Consider the following 22625-nt stretch of genomic DNA (forward strand, 5'->3'; position numbering starts at 1 on the left):
CCTTCTGATGCAGCCGAAATGGAAAAGCTGCTTGATTCTTGTTTCATGAGAAGGTAGTCAGTGAGGCAAGGTGCTGTGCTGTTATTGATGGAGGAGATTTGGAACGGCCCAGAGCTCACATACCTTTCTCTTCCCTTTTATTGCTAACCTCCCACCCCCAGAGACTGATAATGGGGCTACCAGCAGTTGTTTCCGAGATGTTGGGTGCTTGGTTACTATGGGAACAGGGCTCTGCACATACCTTTTCAAAGAGCAAGAACACGAATTCGGATAGCTATGTCAAACAAAGACATGGGCTGCTAGATCCAGTTTAGTTTGTGGTTAAGATAAAAATGAAAGCGTTTAATGGCATAAGCACTACACGACAGTGGCCTCTGCCCAAGCTATCCCATAGAGCCAAGTGATCATTTCATACTCTGCACTGCTGGACTTGGATGGTGAGCTAGGCACTGTCAAAGAAAAGAAAAAAGAAAAGAAAAGAAAAAGAAAGAAAGAAAAGGAAAAGGAAAAAAGACAACAGAGAGGATACTCGTTTGCATAAAATTTGCACTTGCAAATTTATATGTATAGATGGAAATGTAGAAATAACAGTTATAATTTAAATGGGCTCTAAATGCAGCCATAGAACCCTGTGGATTCCCCTAGGCAACAGTGACTGGGGAAAAGATCCAATTTTCTCCATGCTGGAAGGTGACAGATCAATGACCAGGTGCGGCCAGCCTCACTCTCCAAATGGAAGCAATTTATCCAGGTGACAGACACCACTGTTAGCATCCACCTTCATGTTAAAAGCCAGGGCATATGTGATAGACACAGCAGGTCCCAGTGAAAATGGAATCTAGCCTCTCCTCTGTGTGAAACCCGGCACAGGAGCTGGGAGTCCATCTTGTGATGTTTTGATTGCCTCCTTGACTCTCTGCAAGACATACAAGGCTCTTAGCTGGAAGCTAAACAAACAGCCTGGCCTTTCATGGTGGGTCCGGCAGGCAGCAGGTAGTAGCACACACAGTGGGGCATGCTGAAACTCCCCAGCTGCTGCCCCAATGCACTTACCCCTTTTAAGTCTTAATTTTTGTTGGAGTACCAATTAATGAGGACTGCCCACAGGGCCTGCCCTGCTGCCATCTGATTTCAGCCCCTCGGAGAAGCAAGGAGCAGCTGCCTCACCAGAGAACAAACATTCACCTTCCCCCCAAGGGGGATGTTGGGCTGGGCTGGCAGATGCAAAGCAGGGAACAGGCAGAAAGGAAGGGCAGCAGAGCTGACGAAATTGGCCACAGTGCATTTGCATCTCAAAGAGGGGATGTGGGGACGGGAAGGTCTCTCCTAGGTCCTCTCCCGTGATCAGCGTGGCTTTCTTTCTTTTGTGGTTCACTTCCCAAGACCTTGTTGGGATTTGCAGTGGTGATCCAGTCAGTTTTTGCAAACCGGTGGTGGAAGAGGAGCACAAGTCCTTGGGGAAGAGAGGAATACCACGCAGCTGAATTACAGCCAGGGATGTGAGAAGGCAACAATTTGTATACCTGAAGGAGCGTCTCCACTTCCATCATTCTGCCCGGACACTGAGGTCCAGCGCCGAGGGCCTTCTGGCGGTTCCCTCACTGCGAGAAGCCAAGTTACAGGGAACTAGGCAGCGGGCCTTCTCAGTAGTGGCACCCGCCCTGTGAAGTGCCCTCCCACCAGATGTCAAAGAGAAAAATAACTACCAAACTTTTAGAAGACATCTGAAGGCAGCCCTGTTTAGGGAAGCTTTAATGTTTAATAGGTTATTGTATTTTAGTGTTTTGTTGGAAGCCGCCCAGAGTGGCTGGGGAAACCCAGCCAGATGGGCGGGCCTAGGACCCTCGTACCTACGGGACCGCCTCTCCTGGTATGCCCCACAGAGAAACCTACGGTCTGCAAATAATAACATCCTCAAGGTCCCAGGCCTCAGAGAGGTTAGGCTGGCCTCAACTAGAGCCAGGGCCTTCTCGGCTGCGGCTCCAATCTGGTGGAACGCTCTGTCACAAGAGACTAGGGCCCTGTGGGACCTGACATCTTTCCGCAGGGCCTGCAAGACAGAGTTGTTCCACCAGGCCTTTGGTCAGGGCGCAGCCTGACTCCCTCCTCTGGCAACCTGCACATAATTTTGCTTAATTGGTTGCCATCAATTTGATTTTAATTAATTTTTATAATGAAATATTTTTAGAATGTGTGATTATTTGACTGTTTGATTATTTGATTGTTGTTAGCCGCCCTGAGCCCAGCTTCTGCTGGGGAGGGCGGGATATAAATAAAATTTATTATTATTATTAAATTATTATAATATTATTATTATTATTCCATCCTGTGTTCATTGCAAACAGCACTGTTTCCATTCCACTGCAATTCGGTTTCTGCTAAAACATACACAATTTATCTCACTGTTCACTATGGCCAAAATACACAGTTAATTTCAGTGTATGTCAATGGAAGGGGAACATCAAAAACAATGCAGAAAGCAATGCCATTATTTATGTAATGTTTAGACTAGAACAACAGCAAATACTACTGTATACTGTACTGTGTGTATTTGTGTGGTTTCTATTCCTGACCTCAGACAAACATGTGGATTGTGGCAGCCCAAACTGAGAGCAAATTTTCATGATAATTTTAAGGGCTTATTTCTGGCTGTTGATGATGGGATGTCGACCATGGATTCTGATATGGATTCATCACAGAACTGCAATCATTGGCCTGGGTTTGGTTTGGTTTGGTCTGGTCCACTCCCTCGCCCCTTGTCCTCCACCATGACCTTGAGGAAGAGGAGAACGGAAGCCTACCACACTGCCATCCATCTTGCTTCCATCTTCTGCTCTCCATTTCCGTCACGGTGTTCCGTTGTGCCACATGACCCGGAAAGCTGTCTATGGACAAACATCGGCTCCCTTGGCCTGAAGCAAGATGAGTGCCATACCCCATAGTCGCCTTTGACTGGACTTAACCATCCAGGGGTCCTTTACCTTTACCTTTTTACCTGAGATATGTTGGGATGCGTCCCAGGATCCATCACTCTAACCCAATGTGATGCAGAGGAGATTGCAGGAAAGCTGGCTGGTTAATTTTGGTGCCATTGGTATAATTTGCCTCACCTGTCACTGATATGAAGGATGCTAAATGTCTTATTGCCCATAACTGAGGTTGGTGAGGGATGGAGAATGCTGTGAAGGCATAGGGCGGGGAAATGGGGCCCCATGAAGGAATAGGGTGGGGAAATGGGACACAGTGGCCCGTTTGCTCTGTGTGCATGCATGTATGTGCATCCCAAAACAGAAATGGGGGCGAACAAAATGAGAGGTGTGCACACTGCATGCTGAAATCAGACATTAGGATTCTTTGCCAATTCCAGCAGTCATTCTGTCTCACTCAGAAGCTTCTGTTTCCATGGCTTCTGTAATTAAAATGTGACTTACACCACAACTGTTCAGTTTTATGATCTAGTTACAGACACATGTGAGATCAAAGAAACCCGAGGCAGGTTTGAGCAATGATGGATAATAAGATTATTGCTTCAGCTGGGGTCCAGGTGTTTTAAGGCAACTGCTTCTCCACTCTTTAGCATAAGCAGCAGACAAAGTGATAGGGAATGGACTCTGGGGTTGCCAAGGATTTCAGCCTTGGCCAGCCTGTTTTTGGACAATTATACTCATTAGCTGCAGGCCCCCAGAGAGTACACAGCTGTATTTCCTGGGGTTGATGGGAGCTGTAGTTCAAGACTTCTGGAGGGCACCGGAAGTTGGCAAAGGCTGGACCATCTAGTCCAACCTCCTGCAATGCAGGAACAACAACACATAAGGTGCTGAAGTCACTTACACAAACATGTTTAGTGGGAAGGAGACAAACCAGGATGATACCTAGAAAACTGCAAGATCTACATTTTTCTCACCGAGGTGATCACTGCCTGAACACGCCAAGTTTTAAGCCAGGAGCACATCTGCTCTGCTGAAACCGTTTCATGGGTGATCAAAATGAAGCCCTTTCTTATTTATTGCAGGTGGGTTTTTCCTTTTTCCTTTTTTTTTTACAGGTAGCAGGTGTGCTTTCCTCATAATGAAGTCACAGCTCCTGCTTCCTAGCGGCTCCTGTATGGCAGAAAGAATGCATGCAAGAAGGTGAGCACACGTGTGAGCGCACATTATGCGCAGCATCTGCCACGAGCAAATAGTCCAATCTGCTTGTCACAGCCAGGAACCTGGAACAAGGGAGGAATTTAATTTTGTTTTGCCATCCTTTGGGCTTGTCGCTTTCATCCTAATTAAGAGCTGCAGTCGCAGCCTCGTCGTTCCACTTGCCAAAGTCAGGGGTCTCCTGCCAGGGGTCACTTCACACATGTCCATTCCTCAGCGAGGTCACATCGGTGTGCAAACTCCCTGGTCCTGGTGAATTCCCTGTTAATTCACCGGCTCCTCTCTCAATTGTGTGCTTTGCTGGACGCTTGAGGCTACTAGATGGGAAGCACTGTAGCTCAGTCATAGAGCCTTGGCTGTGCATGTGGAACAAGCATGTCTCACATCTCAGCATCTCCAGCTAGGGCAGGATAGGACCCCTGCCTGAAACCCTGGAAAGTCAGTGTAGATGATACCAAGCTCCATCTGCACCCCATGGCAGTCACTTAAGATTTGCCAGTTGTTGTAAACAAAATTTGCCCCTTTTCCCTTATGGGGTATCCAAGAGCCAGCATAGAGTCCTTACATGGGTTCCCTATTGGTAGGAGAAAATAACAGAGGCCAGCCAGAGAATATTGAGAAGCAAAGCAGCTAGTAAGACTGATCTTTATTGATCTGTTGCAACAGGGTGCTCCCCTCACATGCAGGAGGATGGAGGACCCAGAACCAAGGTGTGTCTGCCCTTATATACTGTAGACATTTTAAATTCCCTGCCCTAGAGCTCAAGACCACCCCTTCATACACCATACATGCATCACAGAAGGGGTGTAACCCACAAACATCATACCTACATCACAGAAAAGGTGGTCTACAACAGAAATTTGAATGTTGTTGTTTTTCCTGTTTGCCAGGTTATCTGATAATGCCTTACCTGATTGCCTTTCCTGGTAGTCTGCCCATTGCTTTGAAATGGTGATTACCCAATTCCTGTAACAGGGAAGGTTTTTCCACCTCCTCCCTCCTTGCAGAGAAACATTTGGTCAGCCTGGGAGTCAAAATGGTTTCAGGACTGTCTTCCTGCGCTGCTTCAGACGTGTGGTTTATATATTTATGTACGTGTTTGCATGGTACATTTATGAACATTTATTATATATCTAAGACCTTAAAATTGTTATAACACAGTGAATATCAGTTGATGTTGCAACTAGTCCCTGTGACAAAGCCTCTTGTGACTCAAAGACTTCTTCTGTGGCCCAAATTCTCCAGGATTCTCTTGCCTCTGAAACCAAGCAAGACCCAGCCTTGCTATGTTTGTGACATATGTCAAAAGTTTCTCTTCACATTAGTGCCCCATTTTATTTCCACAGTTTTGAAGGTCTTATTGGACTTTTTTAAAAAAATACTTTCTTATATCTGCCCTGTGTTTTGTAGCCTATTTTTGCACACTATTTGGATATTCTCTGAATGTAAAGCAGTTTAGGAACCACAAAAGAGAAACTCAGAAAGAGAGAGAACACACAGTTGCAATCGAAATTATTCAACCCCCGTTGCAAATCAGGTTTATTATCAAAATTTACAGACTTTCGGCTGTTTGCAATGAGCAAATCAAACAAAAGCAATTGAAAGAATAATAATAATAATAATAATAATAATAATAATAATAATAATAATTTATTATTTATACCCCGCCCATCTGGCTGGGCCTCCCCAGCCACTCTGGGCGGCTTCCATAGAAACCAAAAATACAGTAAAATATCACACGTTAAAAACCTCCCTGAACAGGGCTGCCTTAAGATGTCTTCTGAATGTCAGGTAGTTGTTTATCGCTTTGACATCTGCTGGAAGGGCGTTCCACAGGGCGGGCGCCACTACCGAGAAGGCCCTCTGCCTGGTTCCCTGTAGCTTTGCTTCTCGCAATGAGGGAACCGCCAGAAGGCCCTCGGTGCTGGACCTCAGCGTCCGGGCAGAATGATGGGGGTGGAGACGCTCCTTCAGGTATACTGGACCGAGGCCGTTTAGGGCTTTAAAGGTCAACACCAACACTTTGAATTGTGCTCGGAAACGTGCTCGGAAATAGCTCGACCCAATGGATGCTTCAAGTGGTTTTTCCAAATCCGGCTGAAAATGCAACTTATACTGGCTTTTGTTTGATTTGCTCATTGCAAACTGCTGAAAGTCTGAAAATTTTTGATAATAAAACCGATTTGCAATGGGGCTTGAATAATTTCGATTGCAGCTGTGGATAACATAGGTAGCTAGACAAAAAAAAGCCAGTGTTCTAAATTATCATTGCCTATAGTAGTTTCCGCCAGCCTGGTGCCCTTCAGAAGTTGTTGTACTCCAACAATCCCAACTCTGGAAATCACCCACCGGCTTGCAGCAGGCTGGCCCGCTGGCTGATTTTCATAGCAGTTCTCCCCGTTCAGGAAACTCAAAGAAAATAAAGGAATATTCAAGACAGCGCGACTCTGGTTTTTACAAATTTATTTATACATAAAAACATAAAATCAAGTCTACATTGGTCACCAGAAATAACGTGTAAAAATAAATAAATAAATAAATAAATAAATAAATAAATAAATAAATAACCACCAAGAGCTCAATGGAAGGGGGGGGGGAAACAGTGATAATATTAATATGTACAGCCTGAATTCTGGCTTCACCCAGGTGAGCCAGGGAGGCAACATGCTGGCAATGCGGACTATCAGTTTCAAACACGGCATTGGTGCAAAGGCATCAGTCATTAGGGGGTGTTCACATATCACATTCATTGGGTTTGCCGTCTGGGCACCTGTGTACAGAAGTAGCTGGGCTGTACACTCATACGGTTATTCACATGTAACAATCAATGAATGCAGTGGCGTAGCGTCGGTTGCTAGTGCCCGGGGCAAGGTGCAAAAGGGTGTTGTGCTGCTGTTTACCCGTAGCATGCCCACAGGAACCTCCACAGGTCTGGCCCAGGAGCCAGCATGCTTCCGGCCAAAGCTTGCGTGGCTGCTTCTATGTCCACACTGGGCGCTCCTGTGGCACCCTGCTGTGCCTACAGCTGCCTGCTCCTGTACGGGGGCCTTGTCTGGGGGGTCTGCGGTGGCCCCGGGGCAGGAGGGAGCTGAGGGGGCTGCCTGGCGCAGCAGCAACCCAGCGTGACCAGCAGCGGCAGGGGCCATGGTGCAAGAAAAGTGTGTCATGCCATCCTGAGGTGCCGAAAGGGAAGGGCAGCGAGAGGGGGCTTTGCCCCAGCAGGGGAAGGCCTGCCCGGCTGCCCGCTCTCCACTCGCAGCCCGTCCGGCTGCCCAGGCAACATGCACGCTGCACATTACCAGACCAGAAAAGGGAGCCACCTCCCTGCCAGTCATCTTCAGGACTGCTGCGGCCCAGTTGTGCTCTCCTGAATGTGCACCCGGGGTGGTGGGCCCTGCCACGTTACACCTCTGAATACGTGAACAGCCTGTGCAGACCAGTAGCTGAGCTGTACAAATAAACACGTGCACACTCTTTCACACAAACACTTGTACAAGTGTAGGGGCAGCCGGTACCTGTGTTCAGCGGAACGTGTGAACAAGCCTATTGTCACATTAGACTGGGTGTATGTGTGTGTGCATGGCTGGTGAGACTGGGGGTTCTCTGTACCCCCTTAATGCTTTATGGGATTGACACAAAGTCTTACACTTCCAGGATCGTTAATGTAAATAAATTATTTACTTTTCTTGTAGCACGCTGATATAGGCCACATCCACACCATACATTTAAAGCTCAATGATACTACTTTAAACAGGCATGGCTTCCCCCAAAGAATTCTGGGAGCTGTAGTTTGTTAAGGGTGCTGAGAGTTGTTTAGAGGCCCATATTCCCCTCCCAGAACTACAATTCCCAGAGTGGTTTAACAACCAATCCCTCTTCACAGGGAACAATGGGAATTGGAGCTCTGTGAGGAGAAAAGGGGTCTCCTAATAACTCTGAGCGCTCTTTAACAAACAACACTTCCCATAATTGTTTGGCAGGATCCACGACTGTTTGAAGTGGCAATGAAACCATTTTAAATACATGTCAACGTGGCTGTAGACAAAAGGGAGATGAGGGAGAAGTCTGTTTCAGTTTGCGTTATACTAGGGGCTGCCTCTGAAGACGGGATGGAAACTTCGGCTGGTGCAGGCTGCTCACCGGGGCAAGACAGTTTGAGCATATTACACCGATCCTGGCCTGACTGCACTGGCTGCCAATGAATTTCTGGGATCAGTTCAAAGTGCTGGTTTTGACCTTTAAAGCCTTAAATAGCTCAGGACCAAAATAACTTCCCATATGAACCAAGCCAGACCCTGTGATCGTCATCTGAGATCCTTCTTTGTGTGCTCGCTTCATGAGGGGCCCCGAGAGTGGCAACACAGGAATAGGCCTTTTTTGTGCCATATCTTTAGATGCCATGGGAAAATGTTTCTCTATAGCCCAGGCCTCTGGCTGATTAAATACTCTACGGTCTGTTAAATGTATTTGTAGAAGGGAGCTATTGGTTTGTTTTTGTTGTATGATGTATTTTGTGTTCTCATTTTGTATTTTCATGTTGTGAACTGCCCTGTGATCTTTGATGAAGGGCAGTATACCAATTTGACAAATAAAGTAATAAAAATAATAATTCGATGGAAACCCACCTTATTCCCAGTTCCTGAAATATGATACAAACAAAAACACAGTTAACTTTCAAGTTCACACGTCTCTAATCCCCCCGCCTGCAAAAACCACAAGCCCAAAATGTGTACAAAAATGCATACATTATTGGAAAGTGTGGAGAGAAATGCATACATTGGTGAAAATAACATATAAAAATGCATCATACCAGGGGAAATGGCTTGCATAAAATGTGCATTTATTGTTAGGTGACATGCACACTAAAATACAGATGAATTTTAGCAAGGACCAGTGTTTCGCAAACCTCTGCAGACATGTGGAGAACTGAAGGTATGACTGGGATAATGAGAAGCTGCAACTGAAAAAGACAGATTCATCCATTCCTAAGTCACAATCAAAGCAATTTGAACAGCAACAGGAAGGACTCATAGCAAGCTTTGGCACTGCAGGGCTCCTGCTGAGGCCCACACCTGTTAGGGGTCCATTGCTAATCCTCAGAGCTTCCTTGAACTCCTCCTTCTCCTCCTACCTGTTTCTTCCTGTTCACCTGCCCTCTCCACAAGAGCAAGGGGCAAAATGAGCAAGGTGGACCAGTACCTTCCACAACCTTGACTCCTCTCGCCTCCTCTCAGAGTTGGTGCATATATGACAGAGGAGGAGAGGCGCATAAAATGAGCGGCAGAAACAGCGAGGAGGAAAGAGGGGTGAAAAAAATATAGGCTTGAGCACCCAGCCCAAGGACCCCTCAAAATAAGAAAAGGGCATAGATTCCCCATCACAGCATACTTTTAATCTATGCTGATGAAATATTGGCGCAGGGGGAATTCTAGTCCATATTAGAAGTGGTCCAGATGTGGCACGGACATCATTCTTCTGTATCACAGGACAGTTGTGTCTGGCTTGTAATGCGTATCAGAGCTGGTGAAGGACAAAATGGCTGCCCCACACCCAGGAAAACCACTGACTGGGCTAGCTAACTGCATGGAAGCTGACTTGAAAGCATAGACACCAACTCTACGGGGCTGAGGACACCTCAGGAAAGTATGTGGGGATGAGGATGAGCCCTCCCCTCACTCTTGAGGGGCCGGGCCTCCTTGGGGCAGGTCTTTCAGCTTCTTCCTGATGCACATGACATCACATGCGTGTGTCACACATGTGAAGTCACATGCATGTGACAAACCTCCAACCTCCCCAAGTTAGGCAGAACTTGATGCCTCTGCTTGAAAGTGAGGCTTGGAGGACCACATTTGGCCCCGGGGCCCTCAAGTTCCCAACTTCTATTTGAGAGGTACGTCACACATTTATTCCCATTTTAGAGATGAGGGTAGGAAATAGTGCCTATATAAAAGCAATGCCACCACATGCGACTATAGCACCCAGTGCCTAGAAAGTACTAATCCTTACCTTCATTGTTAAAACAGGACTAATCATGGCGGCCTCTCAAATTTGTTAGGAGGACAAGCAGAGTAAGACAGCAATGCATCCTCCGAATGAAAAATGCTATAAAAATAATAGTGATGGTGGTTCTAGGTTCACACCCAGGGCGAGAACTTGCACACAAGATTTGAGGCTGTGCTTTGCAGCTGGGAACGTGTGCTCCAGGTACAGATTGGCTCTTTATTAAGTGGGGATGGCTTTGGACTCACACATGTGCTGGAGCAACACTTGTAGTAGCAATAGGGCCAATTTGCTGGACAGATCCCAGAGCTCAGCTGCACAGCGGCAGAAAGACAATGCCCAGATGGCCTATCCTGTGGTGCAGAAATACTGTACATGGGTTGGCTGCATGTTGGCTAGCATTTCCGTCGGAGCCGTCTTTCCCATAGGGCTTAGTGGTGTGTTGTGCCAGGGCGCCGGCCTCTCAGGGGCGCCCCAGCAGGTGGGGGAGCTGCGCGGCTTTGCTGGCGGCCTCCCCTTTTCCTGCACGCCAGCCAGCTGCACCCCGCCAACCATAAGGCTGGCGGGCGCGCAGCTTCCCTCCCAAGCCTCTGCGGGGATCGCTCTCCTCCCAAAGAGGCTTGGGAGGGGTGCTACTTCACTCCCAAACCTCTGTGGGATCACTCTCCTGCAGCGGCATGGGGGAGAGTTGCACCCCCCTCGGATGGCTGGCAGTGCACAGCTACGGCCACCCCAACACTATCTGTGGTAATTTCGGTGGTGCTGGGCGGATATTTGCACCCCGGCGCTGCATCTGCTAAAGACGGGCCTGATTTCAGTAGTAAACCACCCAGTGGATTCAGATATAAATTTAGCCCTGTGGAGAGAGGGACCATCCTTGTGTGCAATCTGGGTTCTTTCAACTTAGGGCAGGGTGACGGAGCATATTGACCCAAATACAGCCTTCATACAATCCAGGGTGGAGTTTTTGGGGGGAGGGGGAGTGTGTGTGGTAATATTTGGGTCACTACAGTCTTTTCTCAACAAATACCTGTGTGTTTATCAAGGCATTGCAGTTGTGGGAGGGTGGCACATTTTGAGTCTTGGAGTACAGCTGTGTGTGTGTGAAAAGCAATGCGGGGGCTGGGAGTTTGGGAAATATTTGCACAGAAAGTTAGTGGGTGGAGAAAGGATTAAGTTCTCCCTGTCACGGGTCCTCTCTAGCATAATGTTTATGAAATGTTTATGAACACAGGGTTAGGAGCCTGCATTGTTTCAAGACTTCAGGAAAACAGGAATGCCACTGTGTTCAGCCTTCTAATTCAAGGCCTCGTACACTGCTAAAATGCAGAGCTCTACAAATCGCTTGCAAATTAAGGTCTGCTTCACACATTACAGGTTAAGCACATATGCAACATGAGTGTGGAGGGACACCATGCTCAAATTGACTATCCACATCTATTTTGTACCATATATGTGGTGGGAATGTAAGAAGGTAAAATGCTTTTGGGAAATGATTTATAATGAAATGAAGAAAATGTTGAAATATACATTTGTTAAGAAACCAGAAGCATTTTTACTAGGCATTACAGTGGTACCTCGCAAGATGAAAAACGCGCAAGACGAAAAACGCGCAAGACGAAAGAGTTTTCCATTTTTTGAGTCGTTCCGCAAGACGAATTTCCCTATGGGCTTGCTTCGCGAGTTCTTGCGAGTTTGTTTCCTTTTTCTTAAAGCCGCTAAGCCGCGAATAGCCGCTAAGCCGCTAATAGCCGTGCTTCGCAAGACGAAAAAACCGCAAGACGAAGAGACTCGCGGAACGGATTAATTTCGTCTTGCAAGGCACCACTGTACAGTTAATGAGATAAAGAAAAGAAGTTATTTTTATATGCAGTGACAGCAGCAAGAATATTGATGGCCCAGAAATGGAAACAGGAGGAATTACCTATGATAGAAGAATGGAGAACTAAAATGATGGATTATGCAGAACTGGACAGAATGACAGGAAGGATCCGGAATCGACAAGATCAAAGATTTACAGAAGATTGGGAAAGGTTTATCCAATATATGCAAAAACTGAGTGATAATAAAATTACGTTTGTAAGCTTTAAGGAAGCTCTGTGAGGGGAAAGGGTTAAAAGGGCAGAAATGTGTAAAAAGTAACAATAGGAAGGAATGGCAGACAAATTGAGGGAAGTCAAAAAAGAGAAGTAAGATGTAATTAAGATGTATGGAATGTATAAATTTGTTTTTGTATTTGAAAACTAATAAAAATATAATATAAAAAAAATATTGTACCATCCATGTGGTCAATGACAGCTTTCTGGCATCTCTCTGCACCTCTCATTCTTAAATTTACATGAAGCTCTTAGGTGCTAGTTTTAAAACCAGAAGGTTCTAATCTGTATTGAGGGGGATTTGAAAATGATCAGAGGTAAACTGGAGTCCAACAATTTTTTATAGACAGGAGAAAAGTAATTTCCTATGGACTCCTTGCAATTCTTAATGGCATGAATCCTGATATTGGAAAGCAAATAGGAACAGAAGGAATACAACAGACTGCGGCCTCATCCTTTAATAACAAGGAAGTGGGAAGAACTGGGGCGATGGCATAGCTGTGGACTTGTTCCCAGTCAGGATGTTTTCCTGAGAATGATCTTCAAGGCAGCTAGAAACCACCACCGGCTTTGCAAGGCTGTTTCTGCCAGTTACAGATGCTACAAAAAATGCTATAGTGACCAGCTGAAGTTCTAACTAAGCATTATTTGAAGATGTGCATAACTAAACCCTGATGGGTGATTTTCTTTACAAAAAGAAAAAGCAGCCAGGGTGGTAGAGGGAGAAGATAAACAATACAACCCTACACATGTCTACTCAGAAGTGATTTCCATTTGAATGGAGAAGTGGCAGAAAAGAGTGGATTCAAGTTGATTCGCTATAAAAAATTTCTGCAGCCTCTTTTCCTCTGCAGAGTTCCAAATACATGCTTGTTAAAAGTCAACATGGTTAGGGAGCAGATGAGGGCATGTTTGGAGCCGGGCATTTTAATAAATCATGGCTTTAAGTTGACCTGTTCAAAACAAATCATTGTTGAGATTAACAATGGGTTCTCAGGTTTGGATAATGCACCAAGTTGTAGTCAATTAAAAACAGAAGGGAAAAACGCCTCCCAATCTCCTTTCTAAGACTCAGTGTGTCTCATTCCCACCACAATAAACCATAGTTTACTGTGGCACCCAAACACAAAAAATGTCAACTCATAAAAACTCAAGGTCAGGGAAGGGAGCCCAATGTCTCAAAAGAAAATGGAAATCATGATCAAAGAAAGAAGGGTAAAAATATATTATAATAATAACCTGCTGCAAACTCCTGTCATTGTTTTTTGTGTTCTCCGATACGAAGACCACAACGACTAATTTACCTGGCCGCACAGTTAGGGTCATGTGTTTATTTTAAAGCACTAGTAGAGTTGCTGTCATTGCTGCTTTCAATATTAAAAAGACATAATCACCATTCAGATTTGAAATGCTCAAATCATCATCCCCATTGGCAGTGAGACTGTGGGAATGAATGTGTTCTCAAGAAGACTTCAAAATATTTATACACAATCAGCTCAAGCCACTGGTGCGGATGGGGGACAAGGAAGGGAACTGGTGAGATCCAATTCTTTTACATGACAAATTATTGCTCTCTTTTGGAAGTTTCTGCTTGTAGATGCGGTGGAGCATGGAAGCAGACAAACAAGGCTTCTTTAAGCCACCTGCTAAGTTTCCTAAACTGTTGGTGCGGTCAAAGATCTTAATGTGCTGTGACCAAAAGCTAGGGGAGCAAGGGGTAACAGGAAATATGTGAAGGGAACACCCGCTGCCTCTTTTATAGTTACCGTATTTTTCGTCCCATAGGACGCTCCGTCCCATAGGACGCACCTAGTTTTTTTGGGGGGAAATAAAGGAAAAATTTTATTCCCCCCCCCAAAAGCAGGTCGGGGAAACCGAACCAGGTGAGGAACAGCGGGATGGCGGCGCTGCGCCTCCCTGCTGTCCCCCGAGCTTGTGGGGCTGGCCGATGTCTGCCCAGCGCGAGGGGCGCTCTGCTTCAGGGTGCCCCACGCGCCGGGCAGCAGGCTGCTATCCGCAGGGTGGGGAGCCTAGGCTGCGGAGGTGTTCCCGAAGCGCCGGGCACTCTGCTTTCATGGCGCCCGACGTTTTGGGAAACAGTCTGTGGATGTCTTCCTGAAGCCTGGAGAGCGAGAGGGGTCGGTGCGCACCGACCCCTCTTGCTCTCCAAGCTTCAGCGAAAGCCTGCATTCGCCCCATAGGACACACCCAGATTTCCCCTTCACTTTTGGAGGGGAAAAAGTGTGTCCTATAGGGCAAAAAATACGGTAATCCCTCGTTCCATTACTTATGGAAGGAAAATACTACAGGCACTACACTTTTAGAGAAAAAAAATTGCACCAGGTGATCCAAACACAGGCCACCTCCACACTGTCAGTATTCTGCAGGAGCACAACTGAAATTTAGGATTGCACAATTAAAGTTGATTAAAGCACTCAGTCGCCCGAGTGTAACACATCTACTTAAACACCCACCCACCTCCCAAAACTGACTTTTTGTAGTTGGGAAATTGATGGGGAGATGCACTGGCAAATGTGGGATGAACAAACAATTATTACCACCAAATCAGGATGAATTAAGGACCAATGCTAATCGTTGTATAATCTCCTGGCAAAGAAATCAGAATGAATGTTCGAATGAAGACCAGACATAGCCTAACTTCTGTTTAGGCACAAATCAGGACGGGATGCTCAATAAACAGGTCATCTGGAGGAGCTGAGCTAAGCCTTTGGGGCAAATGCAAAATTGTACCGGAGGTGTTCTGCCCTCTTACAAAAGATGCCTTTGAGGCTTAAGTAGGAAAACAGGCTGCCAGTTTAATGATGTCTGCCAACAGCTGGTCCCCTGCCCTTAGGTGAGGTAGATGGAGGGGAGGAGAAAGACAGCAGGCAGGCACTGGGGAAAGTTGATCGGATCAGCAGGATATGGCAAGTAGACTACACCAAGCCCCTCCTACTCAGAGGTAATTAACCCCATGGGGTCACTGGCGGTTCACCAGGGAGCAGGCTGGTTTTGAGACTGCAATTAACAATGCAAATTCTGCTAATCAGAAACATATGTGCATAAACCCAATTAGCTGGCTGGGAGGCAGGCAGAGAAGAGGGGACAGTAACACTGTCAGGGCTTCGTGTTCACAAGCCCAAGAGTGATGCTTTTAATCACCACTGCAAGCTGGGAGTAATCTGCGGAGGTTTTCCCCATCCTTTCCTTTCTATTTCCCCAGAAAGTCGAACAAGGTGGAACATACCATGCCACCTGCAAGAAGTTTGCTGTACATTTCACAGCAGCAACTAGGGATGGAGGTGGAATTCAATTTAGTTCACATTTAAAAGGTAGCCTACCTAGTTTGCGCTTTTATAAAAGAATAGGTGAACTGAGATACAGTCTGCCCTGTGTCGCCCTGGCAACCGGCAGGCTCTTTCCACAGCCAGTGGGGAAGAAGCAGGTTCCCTGCTAGCTTGTGGTTGGTTGGTTTGGGGCTCTCTTGGGACGAGCTCCATACAAAGGCAGAGAACTTACAAGTGCCTGTCTGGAACAGGTGCTGCTTTGGATTGTTAACTGATCAATTATTTTGCCCCTGAGAAGAAGAGAGTTTTAAACCTTTTGATCCAACTGTTTGTGTTCCAGAATTACTACTTTAAGAACTCCACTTTGCTGTACCACTCTGGCCTAGTCCTTCCTCCGTCCTATTCCATCGGCATTTCACAGCTCCTGGGGTGTCTCAATAAAAGAAGGGGGTGGTTTCCTGTGGGTTCAAAATACCCTTTGAAGGTCATACCTGCACCCTTCATTTAAAGCTGCATTATCCCATTTTAAGCAAGCATAGCTTCCTCCAAAGAATCATGGAAACTTTAGTATCTTATGGGTGATCAGAGTTGTTAGGAGACGCCCTATTCCCCTCAAAGAGTTATAATTACGGGAGTTCACCAGGAAGAAGGGTTGATTGTTAAATCACTCTGAGAAGGGTAGCTCTGCAGGGGGAATAGGTGTCTCTTAATAACTCTCAGCACCCTTACCTACAGCTTCCAAGATTTTCTGGGGAGAACCATGACTGTTTAAAAGGCGTAATACTGTTAGAAATAGTGCAGATTGAACCCTATTGGCAAAACAGAGGACAGGTAATGCGGACAGTAAACACGAGATATTTGCCAAAAACAAGCCTTCCCAAAAACTCCATAAAAATATTCACATTTTCAATAACTGAATATAAACATTCCCATTCAACACACACACCATTTCGGTTCCCACTCCCACATTAAATAAAAATAGACCTCTCTCCCAGCTTTTACCTGCTCATGGAAGAGGCAATGCCAAGCAATGACAAGGAAGATCTGGTGGCTGATTTGCCAGTTTATGGCTTCTAGTAGCCTAGAACACTAGCCCATTACTTTGGACAGGAGAAGTATGCTGGAGAAAGAGGGTTCTCCACAGGCAACCAGTGGAACAAGGTTGTTCTCTCCCAGATGAGAAAACACATAAATGCCTTACATTCCATCTGATCCCCAAGTATCTCAGAATCCTATTGCTATCCTCTCTGAGGAAAAGGACAAGATATATTCTTGTCTCTGTATTCCATGTATAGAAGCTGACTGGGTAGGCAACTGAATTTTGCTTCAACTATGGTGTCTTCCACACCTGAGGGCAACAGGGCACCTTAGGAGCTGCAGGGCAGGCTGCCTGGCACACACAGCTCTCCACCACTCATGGCCCCCCAGCATCTGCAACCTGAGGCAGATCCCTCACATTGCCTAATAGTAGGGCCGGCCCTGACCACTTACGTATCCCTGGTCAATAAGAATTTGCAGGATATTCTTGACAACCTGTGATGACGGACTCTAACAAAGGAACAAGTGGCCAAATCCTGCACTTTCCCCCTAAAAATGTCTTCTCACATGGCAACAGAGAGGCTCGCGGAGCATGAACAGGCCTCATCCCATAGTTTAGTGGCTGCAGGAGAGCTATAATGGCATTTGCTATGGCTGGCACTCCAGTAGCCCTTGGGAACTGATATCTGGGTCATGGGCAAGAAGCAGCCGCCTGTGGTAATTGGCATGGAGATTATTGCATATTCTCCACTGAAAGCAGCTGCTGCTTTGATTCTATCCTAGCAGAATGATCAACTGGTAAGGCCCCTCCCCCCACTTCCCTTTATATTTCTCACTGGGATACTCTAGTCGGGATAGCACTCCCAGAAGGATACATTGGGCATGACAGGGTTGGGGTTGGTGCCTCACACCATTAACATGTGGCAGGACAACAGCTGGTGATCCATTTTGGCCAGGCAAAGGACCTCAACCAAGAAAACAGGTGGTTCTCCTGGACTGTACACACACAATCTCCTCCCCCCCAGTTGAAAGACGCATCTCCTCTCCAGAGCGGGCAAGATGACGCAGAACCCTTCAGATTTCAGTGGCAATGATGTCCTCATAAGGGACATCAGTTCCATGGAGGTCAAGGTCTAAAGGCTCTTTGCCATCCTCCCCTGCAGCCAGCTGCTGGAGCATCTTCTCCAGGTTCTGGTTCCGTTTGTACATGTGCAGGTAGCTCTGCTGAAGCTGCTTCTGGTAGTGGATGACTTTCTCTTTCTCCTCCTTCCAGGTCTGCCGCTCCTGTTGGAAGCCAGCCGTCATCTGCTGGTTGCTATCCTGAGCCTCTCCCAGCTCGGCCTTCAGCTTCTCCACTTCCCGCCATAGGGCTTGCGCTTCCTCCGTCATGCTCCCCTCCAGGCCTGCAGAGGCCGCCCCACACTTCATCTGCTCCCTGAGGATGGTGAGTTCCGTCCGCAGCTCTGCGATCTCCTGCTCCAGCAGGTTCACCTTCTCCCTCAGGAGCTCCGACTCGTTCTTCTTGCGCTGGAGCTCATTCTCGCACACCTCCAGCTCCATAGCCTTGGCGCGCAGGGAATCTTCCAGGTCCTGGATTTTCATATCTAGCAATTCCATCTTTGCTCGGACGTCCTTCAGCTGAGCTTTCAGGTTGAGGACCTCGTTGGTCTTGCTGTTGAGCTCTGTCTGGGATTCCTTCAGCTGCTGCTTCAGGAGAGAGATTTCACCAGACTTCTGACACACCTGGAGGGAAATACGACAACAACAGCCAGGGTGTCATACAGGAATCAGCCTTCCTAAGGCCAAAGTTATGGTACAACTAAGCTTAGTGTAGACAAGCAGTGATTAGATCAGGGTGGGGAACTTCAGGCCCAGAGGCCAAAGGCAGCCCTCCTGGCCTCTCCAGCTGGCCATAAGATCTCTCTCAAGCCACACCCCCTCTCCCCAGACCTCGCCCCTTCCTGGCCTTGCTTCACATCCAGAGTGTTTTTGCCTGTCTGAAATATATCCTTGAATTCAGATAACGCCTTTTGCTTGCTTGGCTGGAGGATAGAGAAGAGTATGTGTATAAACGAGCCTACTGAAAAAGGGTAAATTCTAGTTGTTCTCCCCAATTTTGCCTCCTGTGGCCCCTGGAAAGTTGGGTTGTAATCATGGGAGAAGGTCTGTAGAGCCTCCTGGGAGACGAAATCCATTTAGCACCCACTGAGTCAAGTGTTTGCTGCCAGCCTATTTGTTTAGGCCAGCGGTTCTCAACCTGTGGGTCCCCAGATGTTGTTGGACTACAATTCCCATCATCCTTGACCACTGGTCATGCTGGCTAGGAATGATGGGAGTTGTAGTCCAACAATATCTGGGGACCCACAGGTTGAGAAACACTGGTTTGGCAGACATTTCATCATGGCTACCTGCTTTCTGAACTATTGCGTGGTTTCCTGAAGCCTCCAGTGTTTTTATTTCTTTTTTACTGTTGAGTTTCTGATTGAATGCTTTAGGCTTATTCACATCCCACCTTTTTTTCTCCAAGGGGCGCATGGTTCATCCTACTCCCCAGTTAATCCCTACAATAACCATGCAAAGTTGGCTAAGAGGTTGTGACTTCATGACTGAGTGGGGATTTGAACCCTGAACTCCCAGATCCTAGCCTGACACTCTAACCTCTACACCACACTGGCCTCCTAGAGTCTTTCTGCTATGGGGCAGCTATAGAAATTAAGCAGGTAAACAAATGTGGGGAAAACGAAATGTCACTTAGAGAAGGATCTGAACTATTTTCCTGGAAGCTTGAATTTGTTTTATTCTGGATTGCTTTATCTGATATTTTAACGTATTGTGAACAGCTTTGAAATTATTTCTTTAAAATAGAATAATAATAATAATAATAATAATAATAATAATAATAATAATTTATACCCTGCCCATCTGGCTGGGTTTCCCCAGCCACTCTGGGCGGCTTCTAACAAAAGATTAAAAATACATTAAAACATCAGTCATTAAAAACTTCCCTAAACAGGGCTGCCTTCAGATGTCTTCTAAATGTCATATAGTTGTTTATTACCTTGGCATCTGATGGGAGGGCGTTCCACAGGGTGGGCACCACTACCGAGAAGGCCCTTTGCCTGTTTCTCCATAACCTCATTTCTCGCAGTGAGGGAACCGCCAGAAGGCCCTCAGAGCTGGACCTCAGTGTCCGGACTGAACAATGGGGGTGGAGATGCTCCTTCAGGTCTACTGGGCCAAGGCCGTTTAGGGCTTTAAAGGTCAGGACCAACTCTTTGAATTGTGCTCGGAAACGTATATAAAGCGTTGTAGAAATGAAATGAAGAAGAGCAAATTTCATTGGAGAAAAAAGGTGCCTAGACACACTCTTGTGGTGACCGTAACCAAGGTTTAAGGTGCCATTCGGCGATTGCCTGATGTACCTGAGTTTCTAATGCTGCTTGCAACCCTGGATGAGGGAAGGAGAGAGGTTTGTGTGAATGGGTGTAGAAACTAGTCTCCTGCACACAGGTAAAATTTACATATGTTGCTCCGCCTACTTTTGCCTGAGGCTCCGCCCACCATCACCCTGCTGGGAGGTTGCCCAGAAGGAAATGTGACCCTTGCAGTTGAGTAAGGCTTCCTGCCCTGACTTAGCACCTAACTGCCTAATGGTAGGGCCGGCCCTCACCAGTGTGTATTTAACTGAACTCGATGCTGTGAGGCAGGCTAGGCTGACAGACTCCGTTTCCAAAAAGCACCAAGCTTTTTAATACGATTTCAAGCAGCGGAAAATGGATAAATGAGGCACTTCCCCAGTCTACTTAATCCGCCCCCCCCCCTCTAAAGGGGCAGCTGAAGTCAGTGCTGCATAGTTCTTTCTATGGTTAAAATTTCAACAGTGCTGCACAGTAGCTTTCTGTGGTATGGTTTTTTGTTTTTTGAAATCCCCTTTTTATTCTGGGAGTATCATCTGGAGATGATTCAGCCAACAGAATCAGTAAAATTGGGGTAGAAGGATACAAACAATACAAGTAAAATCATACCGTCGCCGAAAAACCACATTTTAATTTTATTAGCAGTTTATTCCGTTTCCAAATAAAACCCAAATATTCTTTGGATTTTAAACTCTCCTGGTAAAAGGCGGTCAATAATTGGAATAGCCAATACAGAATGCTGTCCTGTCTAGACCTTTTAAGATGGTGACGTGGGGTGTGTGGAATCGTCAAAATGCTACAGCATTTGTTTATTACATTTTGATGCCACCCTTCTGCCAGAGAACTCAGGACTACATCTGCAGTGCCTTTCTCTTTATCCTCACAAAAGTGCTCTGAGGTAGGTTGGGCTAAGAGACAACTACTGACCCAAGGCCACCCTCCCAGTTGAAGCCTAACCCTCTAAAAGCATTGCATTTTCAGACCTTCAAGCCCTGCATTCTCCAAGCACTGAGCACTTCTAAGCCCTGCATTCTCAATTCAACAAAAGCATCTTAAGAGACCTGAAATTTAACTTTAGATTGGGGTTTTTCAGCCCAAGGGCCATATTCCCTTCTTGGGGGGCTGCATAGCAAATGTGGGGAAAGTAGACGAAGCGTAAATTATTGTACAGTGAATCAAAAGTTGGAGGTTTCTAAAGAAAAGTGTGCTTTTAGATGTGTTGTGCACCCACCAACAACAGCTCTCCATCTGTCTTCCAGGCAAGGAAGAGATATTATCCCAATACAGGGGCATATTCCAGCCAGGCAAAAGCCTGAGGGCCAAATAGAGGGGACTGGAAGGCTGCAGCCCCAGGCCTGAGGTCCCTCGCCCATTTCAGATATTTGCCATTTACAGCTCTCACCTTGGGAAATTTGCATGACTGCACAAAATGTATTTGGGTAACTTAACTTGGATGCAGCAATCCTAACATTAACCCCAAGTAGGACTGCTTAAGAACAAAGTGATCTTTAAGGAAAAGGCCTCCTAAACTATGATATGATGTGTTTGGTTTCATTATGTGGGAATAGCAGGCAATTTTCCGGTTCTTTTTCAGAAAGCAAAGACAGTTAATCCTGCATATGTTTCATGTTCATGCATTATAACATGAAGGCAAAATGCAGTTGCTTCGTTCATTTCAACGTGGCCTGAATATGACTTCTTGAGGTATGCCATGGATTTGTAGAGCATGAAGCTACATTAATTAATTCAACCCCTCCTTAAAATCAATCTTTTTTGGTGAAACCTTTAGCACAACTGCCTAGTTCTCTGTCTTGCTATAACTCAGCCTAAGCATGTGTAAGGGGCACTGCCACATGTTGCTTCTCTGTTAACCTCTGCCTCTGTTTCTCTCCTCTTCTAGGTTGAAGTTTGTAAGCTCCTGGGGGCAGGGACCTTCCCTCTCGAACTCTGTAAAGCACCGTGCAGAGTGATGGTGCTAAACAACTAGCTCTTCATTGAATTATGAACCTCTAGTGCTCTCCTGATTTTTGTTCCAATGCAATTAAATGACTGTATAAACACAGAAATATTTCATTCCAAAAAAGTAATCAGCAAACTTTCAGCACAACCACTGAAGTTAATGGACCCAAGTTAGTCATGTCCATAAATTTCAGTGAGTCAACCATGACTCCTGTTGGTTTCAACCCAATGAAAGTGATGGTGATGATGATAATGAATATTACATCAACGAAAGAACTGACAATGTTTCCTACGATTCTTTTTATGACTGTGACATACCAAAGGGTGTAGCTGCATAACAGGAAGAGGTCCTTTCATTGGCTCAGGCCAGCCCATTTAGATGAAACTTATGCGAACACCATTTTGGTACGTACGTGTCAGGGGACTGCCATCGGAACAGGGAAGGGAGGCAGAAGGGAGGCAGTTGGGATACAGGGAGCTTCTGAAAATCTTCCGAAGCCTCTTCCTGCAATGGGGAAAGCCATACCTCCAGGGTAAAGGAGGGGAAGGGGCTAGAGGATACTGCGGGGAGCCTCAGCACCGCTCCTGGTCAAGCCAGCCAGGAGGGAAACACGCCTCTTCCATCACCCACCTTGCCCAGAGGAGTAAAACGCAAAGAAGGAAGGAAGTGGCTGGGGGTGGCTA

General features: G+C 46.3%; 1 protein-coding gene and 1 long non-coding RNA gene across 3 annotated transcripts in view; both read right to left on the minus strand.

The window, feature by feature from the left end:
• Positions 1-11882: 11882 nt before the first annotated feature.
• LOC309358321 overlaps positions 11883-22625 on the minus strand; it is a 59375-nt gene continuing 48632 nt past the window's right edge. The window contains exon 2 of the long non-coding RNA XR_014163451.1: positions 11883-11972. This is a non-coding gene — a long non-coding RNA (uncharacterized lncRNA). The remainder of the gene's footprint in view (positions 11973-22625) is intronic.
• Positions 14516-22625, minus strand: part of LZTS1 (leucine zipper tumor suppressor 1) — a 43348-nt gene continuing 35238 nt past the window's right edge. For both annotated transcript variants that reach the window (XM_081890964.1, XM_081890965.1), the window contains one exon: positions 14516-18309. In XM_081890964.1, the coding sequence (XP_081747090.1) occupies positions 17641-18309 (669 nt within the window). In that variant the 3' untranslated portion in view covers positions 14516-17640. The remainder of the gene's footprint in view (positions 18310-22625) is intronic.

Source organism: Podarcis melisellensis (genome assembly GCF_964234715.1).
Source record: "Podarcis melisellensis genome assembly, chromosome: 15".
Lineage (NCBI taxonomy): Eukaryota > Metazoa > Chordata > Lepidosauria > Squamata > Lacertidae > Podarcis > Podarcis melisellensis.